General features: G+C 27.0%; 3 protein-coding genes across 5 annotated transcripts; 2 read left to right on the forward strand and 1 right to left on the reverse strand.

Moving 5' to 3' along the window:
* The first annotated feature begins 1,608 nt into the window (after positions 1-1,608).
* On the forward strand, positions 1,609-4,903 carry LOC145947774 (odorant receptor Or2-like). Its single transcript, XM_083057554.1, has 6 exons — positions 1,609-1,705; positions 2,149-2,555; positions 3,725-3,824; positions 4,134-4,235; positions 4,335-4,493; positions 4,844-4,903. Exons 1-6 carry the CDS (start codon positions 1,622-1,624, stop codon positions 4,901-4,903), a joined length of 912 nt encoding a protein of 303 aa, XP_082913680.1. The 5' UTR covers positions 1,609-1,621.
* Positions 4,904-5,278: 375 nt separating this feature from the next.
* LOC145948992 (uncharacterized) lies at positions 5,279-8,088 on the reverse strand. Of its 2 annotated transcripts, none has more exons than XM_083058637.1 (2): positions 6,038-8,088; positions 5,279-5,960 (listed from the first exon to the last, which is right to left on the reverse strand). In XM_083058637.1, the coding sequence occupies exon 1, from the start codon at positions 7,396-7,398 to the stop codon at positions 6,136-6,138; it is 1,263 nt and encodes a 420-aa protein (XP_082914763.1). In that variant the 5' UTR covers positions 7,399-8,088; the 3' UTR covers positions 5,279-5,960; positions 6,038-6,135. The 2 variants fall into 2 exon arrangements, with proteins under 2 accessions (XP_082914763.1, XP_082914762.1); XM_083058636.1 differs by having other exon boundaries at positions 6,042-8,086.
* Positions 8,089-10,020: 1,932 nt separating this feature from the next.
* Positions 10,021-16,790, forward strand: LOC145948993 (odorant receptor 4-like). 2 transcript variants are annotated; one of them, XM_083058638.1, is made up of 7 exons: positions 10,021-10,387; positions 10,956-11,052; positions 13,169-13,478; positions 14,850-14,949; positions 15,357-15,458; positions 15,568-15,726; positions 16,609-16,790. In XM_083058638.1, the coding sequence occupies exons 1-7, from the start codon at positions 10,094-10,096 to the stop codon at positions 16,666-16,668; spliced, it is 1,122 nt and encodes a 373-aa protein (XP_082914764.1). In that variant the 5' UTR covers positions 10,021-10,093; the 3' UTR covers positions 16,669-16,790. The 2 variants fall into 2 exon arrangements, with proteins under 2 accessions (XP_082914764.1, XP_082914765.1); XM_083058639.1 differs by having other exon boundaries at positions 10,021-10,321.
* Positions 16,791-17,836: the final 1,046 nt, after the last annotated feature.

Here is a 17,836-nt window from a genome sequence, read left to right on the forward strand (position 1 = left end):
CGAATTTTAGATTTAGTTTCTTGATATAATTACATATTAGCAGTTCTTGAGAAAAGTTTAAATGTAATAATAAACGTAAATGCACATATAAATAGCAAAATAATCTACAAATTGATTTTTACTATAACTTTTGTAATAATAATATTTAATAGTAATTATACAATTAACGTAAAAAATTAAAATAAATATATTAACATTAATATATAAATAATAATATATTATTTAAAATAAGCTTCAGCAATATAACAATAAAGTAAATATAAATATAAATAACAAAATAATTTGAGAATTATTATGATTATTACATTTCTGTAAAAAGAATTTGTAAATTTAAATGTAAATCCAAAAGAATTAATAATAATTTTTATAACAAATATATATTAATAATTAATTATTTTACCTTGTAATTAATATTAAAATTTATAGGGAAATATATAAACTTCAAAACTTTTATACAGGATGTTACTTAAAGACCGCCCACTAAGTACATTATAGCGTTATCCCTAACCAAAAAATAAGTCGAAAAGTCCTGAACAATTTTTTTTTTATTAACATTTAATAATGGAGTAATAATTTAGTAATAATTCAGTATTGGAGTAATAATTCACTTGATAATGAAGTAATAAAATTCAGTACATCCTGGTAATGTGTACTTACGCACATTGTGCGACTCACTGACGTGCGCCAGGATAAAACTCGGCGCTGTTTGGCCGTTACTTTACTGAATTATTACTCCATTATTAAGTGTTGTAAAAAAGAAATTGTTCAGGACTTTTCGACTTATTTTTTGGTAAGGAAAAACGCTATGTACTTAGTGGGCGGTTTGTAAGTGACACCCTGTATATAATAATTAACTTTTATAACAATAATATAAATTAATAAAACAATATACACATTCACAATAAAATACATCAAACATACGTTAAACTTCTCAAAAGAATAAGTTATATGACAATACTAACTTTGGATCAATATTGTGCTAACGGTATATTATTTGGTGGTTACGTACTTTCCTTTATTATCTCGTCTATCATCCTCCTATACTTATAGTAATTAAGATTATGTCTAGTAAAGTAAGAAGATAATTGTGCAATTATAGTAGAGCTCGGCATCGAGATACATCATTCGCTGGTTGAATAATTTGTGGACTTAAACACATGGTTCTCTCTGCCAGAAGCAAAACTGCAAAGCAGGAAATGTATGCATCAGAGGGGTTACGTGCGCTACATTATCTAAAAAGTTTCATGTTTACAGTTAGTATATCTGGATATAGTAAATTAAATGTCTATAATACGTAATTCTTTGCGCGAAATGCACGAGGTCATCTTCTGTTAAACAAAGTTAGTTCGAATCATATGTCATCGCATGTAACGATATAATAATATAAGAGAATAGGCTTAACACAATTGTTATGGCAAATACATTGACAATCGAGAAACTAATCGCGTTTTTGAAAGCGGATTTGTTATTTGCCTGTTGCTGGCCATTACCACCCATTGCTACAAAATGGGAAAAGATGCGTAATAAAATATTTCGCTGTTTTTCTACCCTGCATGGATTGATTATGGTGATTGCAATAATATACACAATTTATATCAATCGGTCAGATTCATTTTTGATAATGAAACTATGCTGCGAGTTGTGCACTACTACGGAAGTTCCACTACAAATAATTTGCTTCTCAAGTCAGTATGATCGTCTCCAAGTAAGAAGTTAATTTTATTTTAAATAACAAACACAGTTTTATAATAATAAAAATAAAATTATATATGTATATTTGTCTTTTTGATTTTTATATATGTATATATATGTTTATTTATTTATTGTTATCTTTTACAAAATTAAAATAATAACCTATCTTTATTTAAATCAATATTCTTCAAGCTTTGAATTAAACTACATATTTGTAATTTATCTATATAATGTAATAAATATTAATATGATTTAATATATATAATGTTTTACTTTTTTGAATAAATTATATTTTGAAATTATTAATTCTGATTCATATATACACGCACATATACCTACATTTTTGTAAAAAAAAATGTTAATATAAAATTTAAACTGTATTGTGCAAAATAATATGCAATATTAAATTTTTGTTCATGTCGTAAACATTTATCTAATATCATAATTCAATTGCAGTACGTAATTTATGAATTGGAGGATTATTGCAAGCGTGCGAAACCACAAGAAAGGAACGTTTTTCATCAATATATTGATAGTTGTAAATCAATTTATGTAGGTTCAGTATGTGCCTTCACTGTAACCGGTCTACTGCTTATTATTAGTCCCATCGTAGAACCGCATCCGTTTCCTATCGACATAGATTATCCCTTTTCCGTAGACTATCAACCTTTAAAGACTATCATTTATTTACATCACATACTACTTATATATCAAAGTTATACGCAGGTATGCGCAAACATTTTTATCGCGCTTCTGTTGTGGTTCGTGTCGGCGAGATGTGATATCTTATCCAGCAGATTTCGAGCAGTTACAAAATTTGCCGAGTTACGTGCATGTATAGAAGAACATCAAGAATTACTCTGGTAAATAATAAAATACTCATTGTCAATATTATACTATATTATACACTATACTAAAAAAAATAGGGAACACTTTTCCTATCTTAAAAATTATGCTATTTTTAAACCGCTGAATCTCGGCGAAATTGTATCATAGACTAAAAATTAAAAACGCATTTTGAAGCTTAGTTTCAATTTTAATGCGGAATCAGTTTTTGATTTTTAAAAACTTTTATTCTTGTTCTATGCTTTAAGATTAAGATAAACATATTTTTTGTTCCTTAAAATTACGTATCTTTGACACTCTGTACCTCCTTGTGATAAAAAATTTTTCTCACAAAATTCTACTCAAGTTTCATAAACTACAATATTTTGCCTACAAAACGCTATTTTTAAAGTTTTCTTATGATTTTTTTTTGACCGAGTTACACGATTTTGTAACTAAATCTGTATTTTTCAGAACAAGGAAAATAAAAAAATTTTTTTTAAAATCACCGACGTGTTAAAGTTGATACTTCAAGCGTCAAAATGCTTTTTTAATTTTTTGTCTATGATAATTTTTCACTGAGTATTGACATATCATTTCTAAAAAATTAAGGTTTAATTTTAAAATCATTAACTCGGTCAAAAAAGATGGTAAGAAAATTTTTAAAATAGCGTTGTAAACAAAATGTAGTTTATGGAACATAAATAGAATTTTTCGAGAGAAATTTTTTTATCGAGCTGCAAAGTGTCACACATATGTAATTTTAAAAGCAAAACAATATGTTTGTTTTTAGTACAGAAGTTAACAAAAATTTTAAAAACCACCGATAGCGCATTAAAGTTAAAATTGCAACCTTTTAAAATGTTTCTTTCATTTTTTCTACGCTACAATATATTTATAAGAATAACTGAATTTTTCGGACATTAGTTGGAATTAATGTATGTGAATCAAGTATTTCTTTTAATAAAATTATTTTTACAAAAAATAATTTTTTTCAAGCAAGTTCTGTTCTGAATTTAATTTACATGATGTTTTCTGTTGAAAATATACATAACAAACATCTTATGTTAATCGTCTATGTTGTTATTTTATTATATTACATACATATATATTGATTTATTGCCTTAATAATATAAAACATTTTTAGAATCGTATAATTTACAAGATCTATATAAAAATAGATGTATTGTGTGATTGTGTGTTCCAGGTATGGAAAAAAAGTAACTCTTTCTATTCGATATGTAATGTTAGCGTCGTTGGCTGTCAGTACAATAGTTATCATATTTACTGGCTGCACTTTTCTCAGCGTGAGTACAATTATTATTATCTCTCATAAAATGCAAATACAAGTGTATATTTTATAAAAATGTATTCTTGCATTATTTTATTTACATAAGCACTAAACAAAGAGCTCTTATAATATACCATTATTATTTTTCGTATTATTTTAACAAAAATTTCCTTTATAATTGCATCATATATTCTATTCAAAATAATTCTTTCATACGCATCGTGTAATTTAGGAAATATCTTTATATCGTTTGACAAAGCTTAAACATAGCACAGAAGCTATCAGTTGCTATTATCGTTGTTTATTATTATTTCCCTTTTAATAGCGACAACCAATGTCAGTCAAATCGACATTTTTAATTTTCTTTATTTCATCTCTCGCAAAAGTATATTTGTGCGCGTGGCCAGCTGATCATCTGCTAAGTGCAGTAAGTAACATTTATAAATATATAGATACACAAAAAAAGGAGTTAGTGTACATATATACATATATATTATATATATATATATAAAATTTAATATTTTAGAGCACTAATATTGCACACGCTGCGTATGAATCAATGTGGTACAACGGAAAGGTTGATTTTCAAAAAAATTTTGTGCACACTTTATTACGTAGCCAACAACCTATAGCTGTAAATGTACCCTGCATGCTACCGACTGTTTCATTAAATTATTATGCCTCCGTGAGTCACTGATTTTATTATAATAATTTTGTTTGTTTATAAATATAGCTATTATTTTTTGCATTACTCGATAAATGATGTATTAAATTACCTCGCACCAACATTTTTATTTGCTTTTATTTTTAAAAATAAATAATAAGTTGTTTAAAGAGAAAGTCCTTATATATATTTTTGTTAATTATATTCTATAGATAATAATTTTTATAACAATTTTATAACTATATTTATAACAATAAATTTATATTTTATATATTGGTTTGCTTGTGACATTTTTATAATTTTCATTGCCATGAGCAACACGATTAATTACTATCAAAATCAAACATTCATAATTTTTAAAACATTTTTAGTACGTCTCGACTGCTTTCTCCTATCTAACTACGTTTCGAGTCATACTTGAAGAAGATTAATTTAACAATGCGGATATTTATGCAATATAAATATTTCTTGTATAATAATTATATCTGTCATATATCAAAAAGAGGCTTTCTAAAATCTGCATATATGTATATTATAGCGATTTGTGATACTTATATGTTATATAGTATGCTTTGCATTTTAATGGATTGTTTTAGCGAATAAATATTTACGAATAAATCTTATTTTTAATTTAATTTTAAGAAGACTTTATTCTATTACAGATCTTATTTGATATTATAAATTAACAAATTGTGCAATAAAAAATTAGATAATAAATTTTAAAAAAAATTATTTTGAAAATAATATATAATTAACATATTTCATTTTGTAAAAATAAACTTTTTTTTAAAACTTTTTTATTCGCTTATAATTATATTAATTACAATAATATTGATGTTTCCCGTTTACAATATGTGTTATTATAGTTATGTCTTATATGTACTATATAAAATCTTGAGCTTCCATTTATTGTTAGCTTTAATAATATTGAACTAGGTATGTATGCTGAAGTTATCATCGAGTATTCTAACTGATGGTTGTTTCTTACTTTGTCTTTTCCGCTGTATATCCTGAATATCCAGATTATATAATAAATATTATAATAATTAATATATATATATATATATATATATATATATATAATATGTATCATATATAATATTATATAATAATAATTATATAATAATAAATTATATAATAAATATTATAATAATGTTATTATTCCGATGGATGCCATAAAAATTGATTTTGTGCAAAAAATTTGTTTTTATTATTTTGTAATTTCTTATGTCTTTTATAACTTACACTAGTTTACAAAAAAAATATTTTTTTCAATATTTTAAACCAGTATAGGAGATTAACAATCAAATTACATTCATTATATTTGAGCAGACTTTTCAGATGCCGTTAATCTTTTTTACAAAAAATCTCAAATATCGCAAAGAAGCCATTTTTTACACATTAAACTTGAATTATTTTGGAAACTTGATATGCTGTTGAAGTTGCAGTGAAATTTGGTTTGCGGCATCGTTTTCAGCACCTAAAAATCTATAAAAAATATTTCGTCTGTTTTAAAATAATTTTTGGCTGTATAAACTAGTATTATTTTTCTAGTATTAGTTTACCTACTTCAGAGTGGTGTTACAATATGCTTTTTTATGTTCGTCTATTGTGTTTGTATTGTCGCGTAGAAGTGCAATGTCGACTTCTGGTAGATACGTCTCTATGTCGTTGCGTTGCAATAAGCTTTTCTTCTCCGCTCGCGTTGATTATCGCTTCTTGAAGGGTCGCGTATCGCCGTGAGCGGACGAATATCTTCAAGTCGTCGTCGTATAATTTGGAAGTTTAATAACGCTTGCTTTTGTACAGTTTGTAAAATAACTCGTTTTTCTGCGGCAGAATAATTTTCGTCCTCTGTCATGGATTCATATAACGTCATAGCGAGTTTATTAACGCGTCGCCCGAACGTTTGCGCTGATTCGCCAATTTTTTGTTTGAGGGAATTGAATTTTGTTTGAGGGAGTTGTAAGTGCGCCGTGCTTTCCTTGCTTGCTTGGTAATACGTCTTAAGTCGTTGCTTTAGTTCTTCGAATGTTCGGATATCTCGCATTTGAAAATCTTGCAAGGCTTTACCTTTTAACTTTAAACATAAAATTGCTTGTACCAATGACTTCTCTTCCGCGGGATTAATATTTTGGATGGCGTACGTGCTGATGTTTAAGAACTCTCGTAATCGGCTTTGCGATGTACCATTAAATTCCGGTATCATCTTCCTCGCTTCTTTCAACGATAGGAAATTCGGTGAGGTAGTGTTTCGTCGGTTTCTTATGTCGCGCTCGGTCTGTTCATAAATCACATTATACGCGTCTTCCGGGCGATTGTATACGTGTTGATGTGCACGTGTGTTCGCATTCTCCAATTGCGTTATTCGCCGGTTCAGCGAATTTACTTTTGCGTGTATTTCTTTTAATATGTCGAGGAGTTGCAGGTTGTTCTTAATTTCTTCGCTACGGGGGGTTCTATCTTGTTCTATTTGGCTGATAGTTTGTCGGAGTCTGTTTGTTTTGTCATCTACGGCAGTGACAGGTATATTCGCGGCAGTATTGTGAAGAGGGGTGGACATATTTCCCGCTTGAGTATAAATTTCGTCGAAAATATCGCTTTTGTAAGAAGTTAGTGAAAATTTCCTTCTTAAAGATACTCGACTTGGAGTTTTGCTAACATCTTGTCTTGTCTGACGATTTTCGTGTTGAGTCTCGTGGGCGAATAGACTTGCTTCAAAACTAGTAAACGGAAAATCGCGTTTGTTAACGACGTTCGAGGGTAATTCGGTTTCGCTATCGCTCGAATATTGCGCTTCTAAATTTCTACGCACGTTATCGAGATTCCGTCGCGTTACCGATGATGCTCTGACAGCTCGTCTTGCAGGTTTATTCAGTAATCGGTTCGCAATCGGTTGTCTAGAAGTGTTAGTGCTTTCTGACATTCGCTTTTTACAATAATAAAATTCTCGACTTACAGTACTAGCATCGCTATACGTCGGCTGTTGACAAGTTACTCGTCAACGTTAATACAACTGATGGCCCGACAGTTGATACAGCAGTTTGTTGCTCCATGTGACGCGTTGTCTATGACGTTGTTGTTCGGCATTGATCTTTAGATATCGCTATCATTTCAGTTATTTGATCCTGATTTTCTCACTGCTGGGTTGTCCGCTGTTCTTGTTGCTGTGTTGTGACGTTAGTTGGTTTTCCGCCAGTTTTTTATACTAACGTGCCTGTCTTAACACTGTTTATAGGTCTTTTAGTTCGTCCAAGAGTCCGGTGATAATCCTTGGCAGATCCCACCGCTGCCACCAATTTTGTTATGCTGTAAATGAGGCACGAAATGTTAAGATCGTTGTCAGAAAGGAGATTGGAACCTCGGGTCCAGTATCAGAATTCACGGAGTTGGAACTTGAGAATGGAGCACTCTATGATGATGTTTTTAATTAAATCGTTCTTTTTATTTCATACTAGACTGTCTTATTTTAACACTGTCTTTCACTAAAACTAACATACAAATTTTGTATTACACACATTTTTGTCTTCTTGTTGCTACTGCTATTATTACTGTCCAGTGCGCGGTTGCGACTGATCTTTTATCCTCTGCTTTTTGGTAGGGGTACCTATAGATACAGGCCTCTGTATTTTCGAGGTCGATGTGCGGCCAAAGTCCAGATGCAAGCAAAGCAAAGTCGAATTTCTTCGCTTGCACTTTCGCAATTTTCTCGATTTCCGCGCGTGGAGTGCTGCGCTGGCGATTCCCCGATATACTTTAATAAATAATAATATTTAGCTTATAGGCTGTCAAGTTATAACAGTATAAAAACGTATATACACATTCTTATGTATACGTGAACATATGTATCAATAGCAATCTATATTGAAATTATTATATTATTATATTATTTTCACAGTTTAAAATAAAAATATAATTTAAGAAATAAAAAATCTTTATTAACTTGGCCTTCTGTGTATTAGCATTAAAAAAGATAACGGAAATTATAATAACAAGTTTTACTTTTTGAATAACAATAATTAAATATATATTTTTTAAAATTAACGCGAGTAATGATAACAAATTACTTTTCAGAGAGAAAAATAGATAATGATAACAAATTATTTTTGTAAAATAATTTTTCTAATTTTAATATATATATAATATATGTATGTATATATAAACTTATATATTACATATATATACATATATGTAAATATTATATATTATACATATATATATGTACATATATATTATATTTATCTAATTAACGGAAAATAAGTTATATTGTAATTATATATTAGTAAGTACAATCGCATTTTTTCTTAAATTGAACTCAAAATCTATTTTATAATATTATTCAATATTATCTATTATAATATTATACAATTTTTATTTAAGATTTGATTGTTTATTATGTACTCTACAATTACTAATAAGAGTCACAAATTAAAGAAAAAGTAAAAGTCATGTAATATTAAAAAATTGTGTAAAATTTAATCATTAAATAAAAATATAAATGTTGTTCGTTAATTATACAGATTATTTCTATCTACATCATATCACTATACTGACAATGAGTTAAATTTGCTTTACCTTCGCTTTATAAGTCGCTTGTTATAATAGCTTGTAGTCGCTTGCCACGAGGTACTTTGTAATAATTCCACTTCATTGCTAATTATATTTCATTATACTAGATTTAATTATTACTAGACCATTATATACTATTAGACTGCAATTACATAAACGTAATATAGTATCTGGAAGTGTTTGTAGGCTTGAATCAATGTTAGGTTCGATATTGTGATTAATTAATAACATTTCCTATCTTATGTGGTGGGAAAAGTAGTTTAAGACGAGAAGTATTTAGTTCAGTACCGATGAAAATTATTTCTCTGCGAAAATAACTTTCCAGGTATATAATCAGTCGTAATGAACTAAGATCGTCAGCAGTTTCGCATAAATGCTGTTTTACTTCAATACATTATACGTAAAACTTCTCTCGAATAATTTTAATGAAATGAGCAAATTCAAGTGTCCTACAAATAGGCTTCCACATTTTCAAAAGTAAAGCAGCTTTTGCAACTTCAAAAGGTATTAGTTTTAAATTATTATTTAACACATATATATATATATATGTGTGTACATATGTGATTTATTAAAATATTAAGTAATAATAATTATAAAAAATTGAAATATTAAAGAAAAGTTTGCAATATAAAACTAGATATTTTATCAAAATATTTAAGTTACATTTAATTATTATATTATTATTATATATGATATATTAATTATACAATATATTATATATTATTATTTTTTCAATACGTAAATTTTAGTAATTATTTAACAGACTAATTTCTAAAATTGTAATTATCAAAATAGCCTGATGTTCTTTAATAGCTTATCGCGCACACTGAAATCGATGCTCCAAATGTAGGATATAATATTAGGTAATGCTGTTTATATCTTATGCAACGCACATATGATGCTCGGCATCTCTCACGCACGACTGTGTCATTAGTCATTACACGTTTACACGAATATATAACGCTATGGACATCGCGAGGGTGATTAAAGTTCGCAATGTGCTTGCTTGAATATCCGTCGTGAGTTGCATCGAGGCACTTCCGTGTATTATTATGGAAGATAAGGCAACGCTGGGTCGAGTAATCGCGTTTCTGAAAGTATACCTCATGTTCGCGTGCTGTTGGCCTCTGCCATCGAACGCGACGAGGCTTCAGAGATTTCTTCGCACTGCCTTTCGATATTTTTGCTGCGCAAATTCGACGGTACTCAGCGTCGCGGCTGCATGGACTCTCTATAAACACAGTGACGACGTCCTTCTAGTGATGAAGCTGGGATGTCAAGTGAGCGCTGTTTCGCAAGTCCCGTTACAAATAATGCTTTTCGCTTTGCAGGACAAACGTTTGCAGGTAAAAGTTTTATGGATACATTTCTTCCTTGAAAAAGTTATATTCCTCTTTGAGAATTTTATTAACAAGAATCTTTGCAAAAGATGGTGGATAATTAATAATAAAATAAAAAAATTAACATTTGTCATATAAATACGTAGTTAAAATTATTTTTTTTATTATTGCTATAATTCTAATTTTAATAATTATTTTTCCGTTAAATTGTTTTATACATTCTATTTAAAATTTTAACAAAATGTATAGTATGTTTCCGCGTATTGAGATTTTTTTCTATAGCAATTATATATATATTTGTGTATGTATAAAAATATAATTGTAAATTTACTTATCTCATAAAATAAATAATTTTTTGAACATAATTTTTGTGATATTTACTATTTTCTATACATCATCTTTTGCAATTTTGTTATATATAAACAAATATATGAGATTTTAAAAAATTATAAATTGATATAAAGAGAAAGAAAGAGTAATTTAATAATACCTTTATTATAATCATTATTTATAATATTATTATTTATAAAACACAGTAACAAAATTATTAATATCAATTTCGACAAATTTACAGTTTATTGTTTTGGAAATGGAGAATTATTATAAGCAAGCGCAAAAATATGAAAAGGAAATTTTTCAAAAATATGTTGACAAATGCAAACCATTTTATGGTATGTAATTAATATGTAATTATTATTTCTATATTTTATACAAAAGTTTAATTATTTATATGTTTTATATAAACTAATCAATTAATTACGTACATTTTTTTAATGTTAAAACAAGTCAAAGATATATTAAATAAAATGCTGAACTTTTTATTTATATATTTACACATATTTTTGATAATTTACAAAAAATATGAGGATTATAGCTATCATAGTATTTCTTTTTTTCTTATGAAAAGAGAAATTTCATATAGGGGAAAGTAGGGTAAAACCGGGTAGGCAGGTCAAACCGGGTACCTCTATTTCTTCGTGATAAGTATTGTCGTTTGTGACCAATTTGTGTCATTAATTGTAAATTGACGCCATTATTATTGTGAGATGAACCGTGTCCACGTATACACGATACTTCTTTTTTAAGAGAAGTTTAAAATTTTCGAAACAAAAAAGATCGATATCGGAGCAACAATCAAGTCGTCGTGGACTTTTTCTATACAAAGCATCTATATTTTGATAAGTGCAGAACTGAAATCTGGACATATTAGAAAGTATAGATCGCATTAGTTTTCATCGTTTCTTTTACGTCGGAATACAGCCGCCGTGTTTATTATTTTCCTCGTGTTGGGGTAAAATTGGGTATCTACGTGTAGGGCAAAACCGGGTACAAAAAATATAGGATTAAAAAATTAAATAATAAAAAAAGCAAGAAGACAGTTTATCTTTAGAAGAAAAAAAGATGTAGCCTGCATCTTTTGTAATAATTTGTACTTAACATCAATCAAAGGCTGGATACAGTGCATTACATGCCAAGGGTGGATCCACGAGTTCTGCAGCTATGTAGAGCAAGATATTTGCTTTTTTGTGATTTTTGTTTATAGACATACACACAGAGAGAATTTTCTCTTAGAATTTACCCTGAAAATATGGTAATCGTGAGACAATATGGTATGAAAAGAATTTTTTAAATATGTTTGATTAATTTTACCATACTTTTAGTGAAACTATACTTTTAGTACAATTAATCAAACATATTTTATATTTTATTGTGATAGATATTATTATTTTTTATTATGTGATAAATATTAATCAGAAAAATTCTCATAAAATTCTTTTCATACCATATTGTCTCATAATTACCATGAGTTTTAGGGTAAATTCTAAGAGAAAATTCTCTCTGTGCATTTTTGTACTGTATTATGATTTAAATAAATCAAGATTTCGAAATTGCACGGTAATTTGCACGCTTTTAAATGAGTACCCGGTTTTATCCTACCGGTAAAGCAAAACCGAGTATTTTGACAACTTCGAAAAATCTTGTTATCCTTGGTAAGCAAATACTTATTTTCAGCAACTAGCCTTATTTTCTCGTAGTTTAAGGTTTACTTAACACTACTAACAGTCAATAGATTTTTTTGTCTTTTGAATTTTTGTAAAAAGACAAATACAAAAAAGTATCTGGTTTTGCTCCACTTTCCCGTATTTGTTAATTAGATATATGTAGAATAAAATTAATTAGTTATATCACACGACATTATCTTACTATTAAATATAATAAAAATACAATAAAGATATTATTAGACATATTATATATAAAAAATAAAAAGTCAATGACAAAATATTATCATAAATTAATAATCTTTTCTTGAATTTAATATTAAACATCAATTTTATACACATACACATATTACACACACACACACACAATTTGTTTTATTATTTTGTGCATAAAAATATTGAGGTAAGGTATAATAAAAAAATGAATATTTTACGAAATATTTTATAGTTTATGAAAATTATGTCAAATTATAGTAAATAATAAGTATGAAATATTCAATTTTTGATCATCCTACTCTTCTAATTTTTTATGCCGAATATTGTGAGGAATCGATTTATATAAAAAAGTTAGGGTGGTTTTATTATAAAAAATGATCTTTAAATGATCTTGCAAAATAACCTTAATTTTAAAAATAATCTTTTTTTTCCTCTTAAAGTCTTTTAACTTTTGTATGAAATATTTTCTTGTTATAGCCATAGTTTCAAAAACATTCGATTATATTAATTAAAGTAAAACTCCATGTACCTATATATAATATATATACATATATTTGTATATTTGCTATAGGTACCATTCTTTGCTGGTTGGCAATGACAGGTATTAGCGTGATAGCCGCACCATTGTTTTCGTCGCAATCGTTTCCGAGTGAAGCAGAATATCCATTCGACGTACAACATCAACCATTGAAGACTCTCATTTATGCGCATCATGTATTGACTGCTTATCAAAGTGTGATACAAGTCAGCGCTAATACTTTTCCTGCTCTTCTACTTTGGTTTGTAGCCGCCAGGTTTCAAATTTTGTCCGTTCAATTTCGTACGGTGACGAATATGAAAGAACTCATAAAGTACACGCAAGAACATTATATATTACTTAGGTACGTATGAGATACCTATATATATATATATATGTATAAAAAGAGATATATATATATATATATATATATATATAAAATACGAAATTATAAAAGACAATATGCTCAGGATTAATTGCAAGTTAGAAAATATAATATTATGTAATGCATTAATTTGTAAAAACTATATAAGAAAAGCTAAGCGGATTATTAAAAGTGATGAGCAGTATTTACATTCTCATTAAAAGAATTATGTACTTATATTTTTGTTTAATCTTATGACATCAATCTGATTTTTTTCGCTCTCCTTTTAAACTTTAATTTACTTTGAGTATTTATTTCTATATTAATTTAAATTTCAAAATTTGTCATTTATACATACTTGATTATTTTTTACTAAAAATGTATATAATTTATAAAATATAAAAGAGAAAGAAAAATTAACATAAAAATAGAAATATTAGTAGTTATCTCTGATTATATACAGGGTGATTCAAAACAACCGTTTGTCCTTAAAATGTCGTATTCCTGACTGGATTCTAAGACGATTTTTCCTTTGCCAAAATTTGATCCGAAGCTTAGTTTTCAAATTATTAAAAGAAATATTTAGCGAATTACGGCACGAGTACGGGCGGTAGGCAGGAGCGGCGCAACTTATTATCCGACGCGAGCGCCTCACACAGTCGCCCGCGTCGGATAATAAGTTGCGCCGCTCCTGCCTACCGCCCGTACTCGTGCCGTAATTCGCTAAATATTTCTTTTAATAATTTGAAAACTAAGCTTCGGATCAAATTTTGGCAAAGGAAAAATTGTCTTAGAATTCAGTCAGGAATACGACATTTTAAGGACAAACGGTTGTTTTGAATCACCCTGTATATTATGTTTAATTTTTTTATAAATCTTTTTTTAATTTACATATAATGATTAAGGGATAAATAGAATTTTTTAAAAATTTATAATTTAATTTGTTTTATAAAATTTATTAAAAATGTTTCAAATATTTTTAAACAAATATAAAATTAAAAAAAATTGAGTGCAAAGTTAAAATACATATATGCATGTTCGATTATTTATTAATAATAATCAGAAAACTGAAATAATACAATAGAGTATAAAACTGTTAAATAAAATAATATATAAAGTATTTAAAATATGCATTTTTGAAACATTATTTTAAACTAAATTTTATTTATGCTACAAATTTTTCCACATACATATTTATCTGAAATCATTTGAGATACTCTTCAGTTTTGAATTTTTGAAAAACAAAGGTAACCTTTTTGGAGTTATATCTTATAATGTTCTTACTAATAATGGATAATCTTCATTACTTTTGTGCTTATTTTTAGTGTTCATTACTTTTTATTGTTTCTGAAAATGAGTTTTCTTTTACAGATATGCAAAAGAAGTAACGCTCGCAGTACGTTATATAGCATTATTATGCGTAACTTTTAGTACTGGCACTGTAATATTCGGTTACCTTACCTTTATGAGCGTAAGTAATGTACCATGGTCTCGTGCGAAAATTATTGTGCACATACATTTTCCGCAACAAATTTTTATATTTATTAATTATATACTTATTTAATTTTCATTATATTTATTTCGTTAAATTTTCATTATATTTATTTTCATGTATTATTTTATATTACATATATGCCCATACATATATGAAATATATTACAATTTGTGTTTTTTGTTTAATATAATAAGTTACATAATTACTTATTTAATAGTATATTAATTACTATATAATGTAGTAATATATTATAACTTATTACATTAAATAAAAATAAAATGAAACAAATTTCATATATGGACATATGTATGCATGTAATTAAAAGAAGTAATCTGCTGTATATATGTATAATATTATCTTTTTCCATTGTTTGCGTATAATAGCGTCAACCATGGTCAATGAAATGGACGTTTCTCATGATAGCTTTTTGCGGCTTTGTAGAACTCTATATGTATGCCTGGCCAGCTGATAATGTAATGAGCACGGTTGGTTACTTACATAAAAAAATAAATTGCATAATTGTATATTATAGTAAATGTATATTATAGATATAATAATATTTTAATTAATGTGCTTCTCAAAAATTTTTATTAGAGTAGTGACATTGCGTCTGCTGCCTATGATTCATTATGGTACAACAATGATTTAGCCACGCGAAAGATTTTAATACATGTTATACAAAGAAGTCAACGTCCGGTCACTATTTCAATTCCATGTGCATTACCGGATTTATCCATGAATTATTACGCGTCGGTAAGAGCATTATTTAACAATTATTTTTTACTTATATTATATCTACATATATTATATATGTATATATATTGTGTTATACATATATTTATATATTATATATATTGTATCATACATATATTTATATATTATATATATTGTATTATATATATATTTATATATTATATATATTAATGTACATATATACACATATATACAATATGTTCAATTTTAATTGACCACCCCCATAAAAACTTTTTTATTTTTGATTGTACAATAAAATGTTTCTGACAAGAGTTATTGTTTGATATGAATGGAGACAGATGATGGCGCTACTGACTTTTTTCTGAAAGATGTTTTTTAAGGTTATTTGAAGGTTACTTATTTTTTTAAATGAAACTACTATGATTTTTTTATAATATAATATAAATCGATTCCTCGCAGTTTTTTCGGCGTATAAAGTTATAACGGCAAGATAAGACTAAAAAAATTAATAGTTTATAAAGTATTTTATTTGTCTGAAACATTTTATTGTACAATCAAAAATAAAAAAGTTTTGGAGGATAGTCGATTAAAATTAGACACCCTGTATATATGTATACATATTGATTTATTTATTGTAACAAAAATCACATTTATGTGTAATATATATACTTAGCAAGCAAAATAAGAACATATAGATTTTAAACATAAGTTTTTATAATAATTTTAGTCAGGCACTTAGGATTTTGTATTATATTTCTATTTATTCTCGTGTCTATTATATCATTATCAACATTGAATTTTAGCAATAAGATTTGTTCTGAATTTAAATTTATTTTTCAGATTATTTAAATAAATAATCACATGTATCTTAGAATTAAAATAAATTGTTAATAATATCGATTTTCTCTTTTATTTTTTTAGTATATCTCAACTGTTTTTTCATACATGGCATCTGTGCGACTTATAATGGGTCAAGAGTAGAAGAAAAATTTTAATTATAGTAAAAATTTGCGCAACTGCATTTTCATGAAATGTCGGCTATGTTATAGAACTGCAGAATTATAATAAAACTTGCACAAAGATACTCTAAAGGTAGCTTTATAATTTCCATACACGTAAAAATTTTATAATATTATAATATTATTTAATTACAAAATATCCATAACAAAAAATAAGTTATTTATTTTATTTAATAACAATTATTATTTTAATAATACAAAAATAGTACAAGTTACATTTATATTACAAATGAATTTTATATTTTAACAAAATAACTTTTTGGACGTAAACTTGGCTTCTTTCTTTTATCTTTCTTTAAGAAGTTAATTTCTTAACACTTATATTAACTATTTAATTTCCTAACTCTTTTTTAAACTATTTAATTACAATAAAATTACAATAAAACGATATACGAATTTTAAATTACTGTTACAACTTAACTTGAACTTAATATGAATATTTAAATTCAAAAATTTTCCCATTTTTTGTTATTCTCATATTTAATTCTCTATTTCTCGTGATTATATGTATATATTAAAAATGTAAAGAAAATATAAAATATAAACATATATTGTAAATTGAATTAATTTAATGTGTTCTTAATTCTATTTCAACAATTAAATAAAAACAAATTAGAATTTTAGTAATCCTCAAAAATATATATATTTATGTTTTCTATAATAGAACTCTGTTTGCCTCTCCTTTTTCTTTCCTCCTCGCACTCTTTCTTTCTTTTTACTCCTTCTTCTCTATTTCTCTCTTTCTTCTCTTTCCTCTTTTTCTTTTCCAGTTTTCCTTTCTTTCCTCTTTTCTCTCTTCTTTCCCATCTTTTCTCTCTTTATCACCCTTTTTCCCCCTTTTTTCCTCCTTTTCTCTCCCTTTCTTCTAATTTCTTTTCCATTTCTGTTTTTTACTTTTTCTTCTTTTGTCTCTCTTCTTTTCATTCTTTCATCTTCCTTCCTCTTCCCCTTCTTTTTTTCTCTTTCTCTCTTTCATTACTTTTTTATCTTTTTCTTTTTTCCTTTTTTCTTTTCTTTACTATCCCTTTTTTATCCTCTTTTTCTTCTTTGTTTCTATCCTTGTTTTCTCTCCTTTTAAAATCCTCAAAATATAATCTTTGATAAAAAAAATTGTCAAAACAATTGTTTTC

This window comes from Prenolepis imparis, unplaced genomic scaffold, assembly GCF_030444845.1.
Source record: "Prenolepis imparis isolate NDT839.2.m4 unplaced genomic scaffold, iyPreImpa1.0 SCAF_2, whole genome shotgun sequence".
Lineage (NCBI taxonomy): Eukaryota > Metazoa > Arthropoda > Insecta > Hymenoptera > Formicidae > Prenolepis > Prenolepis imparis.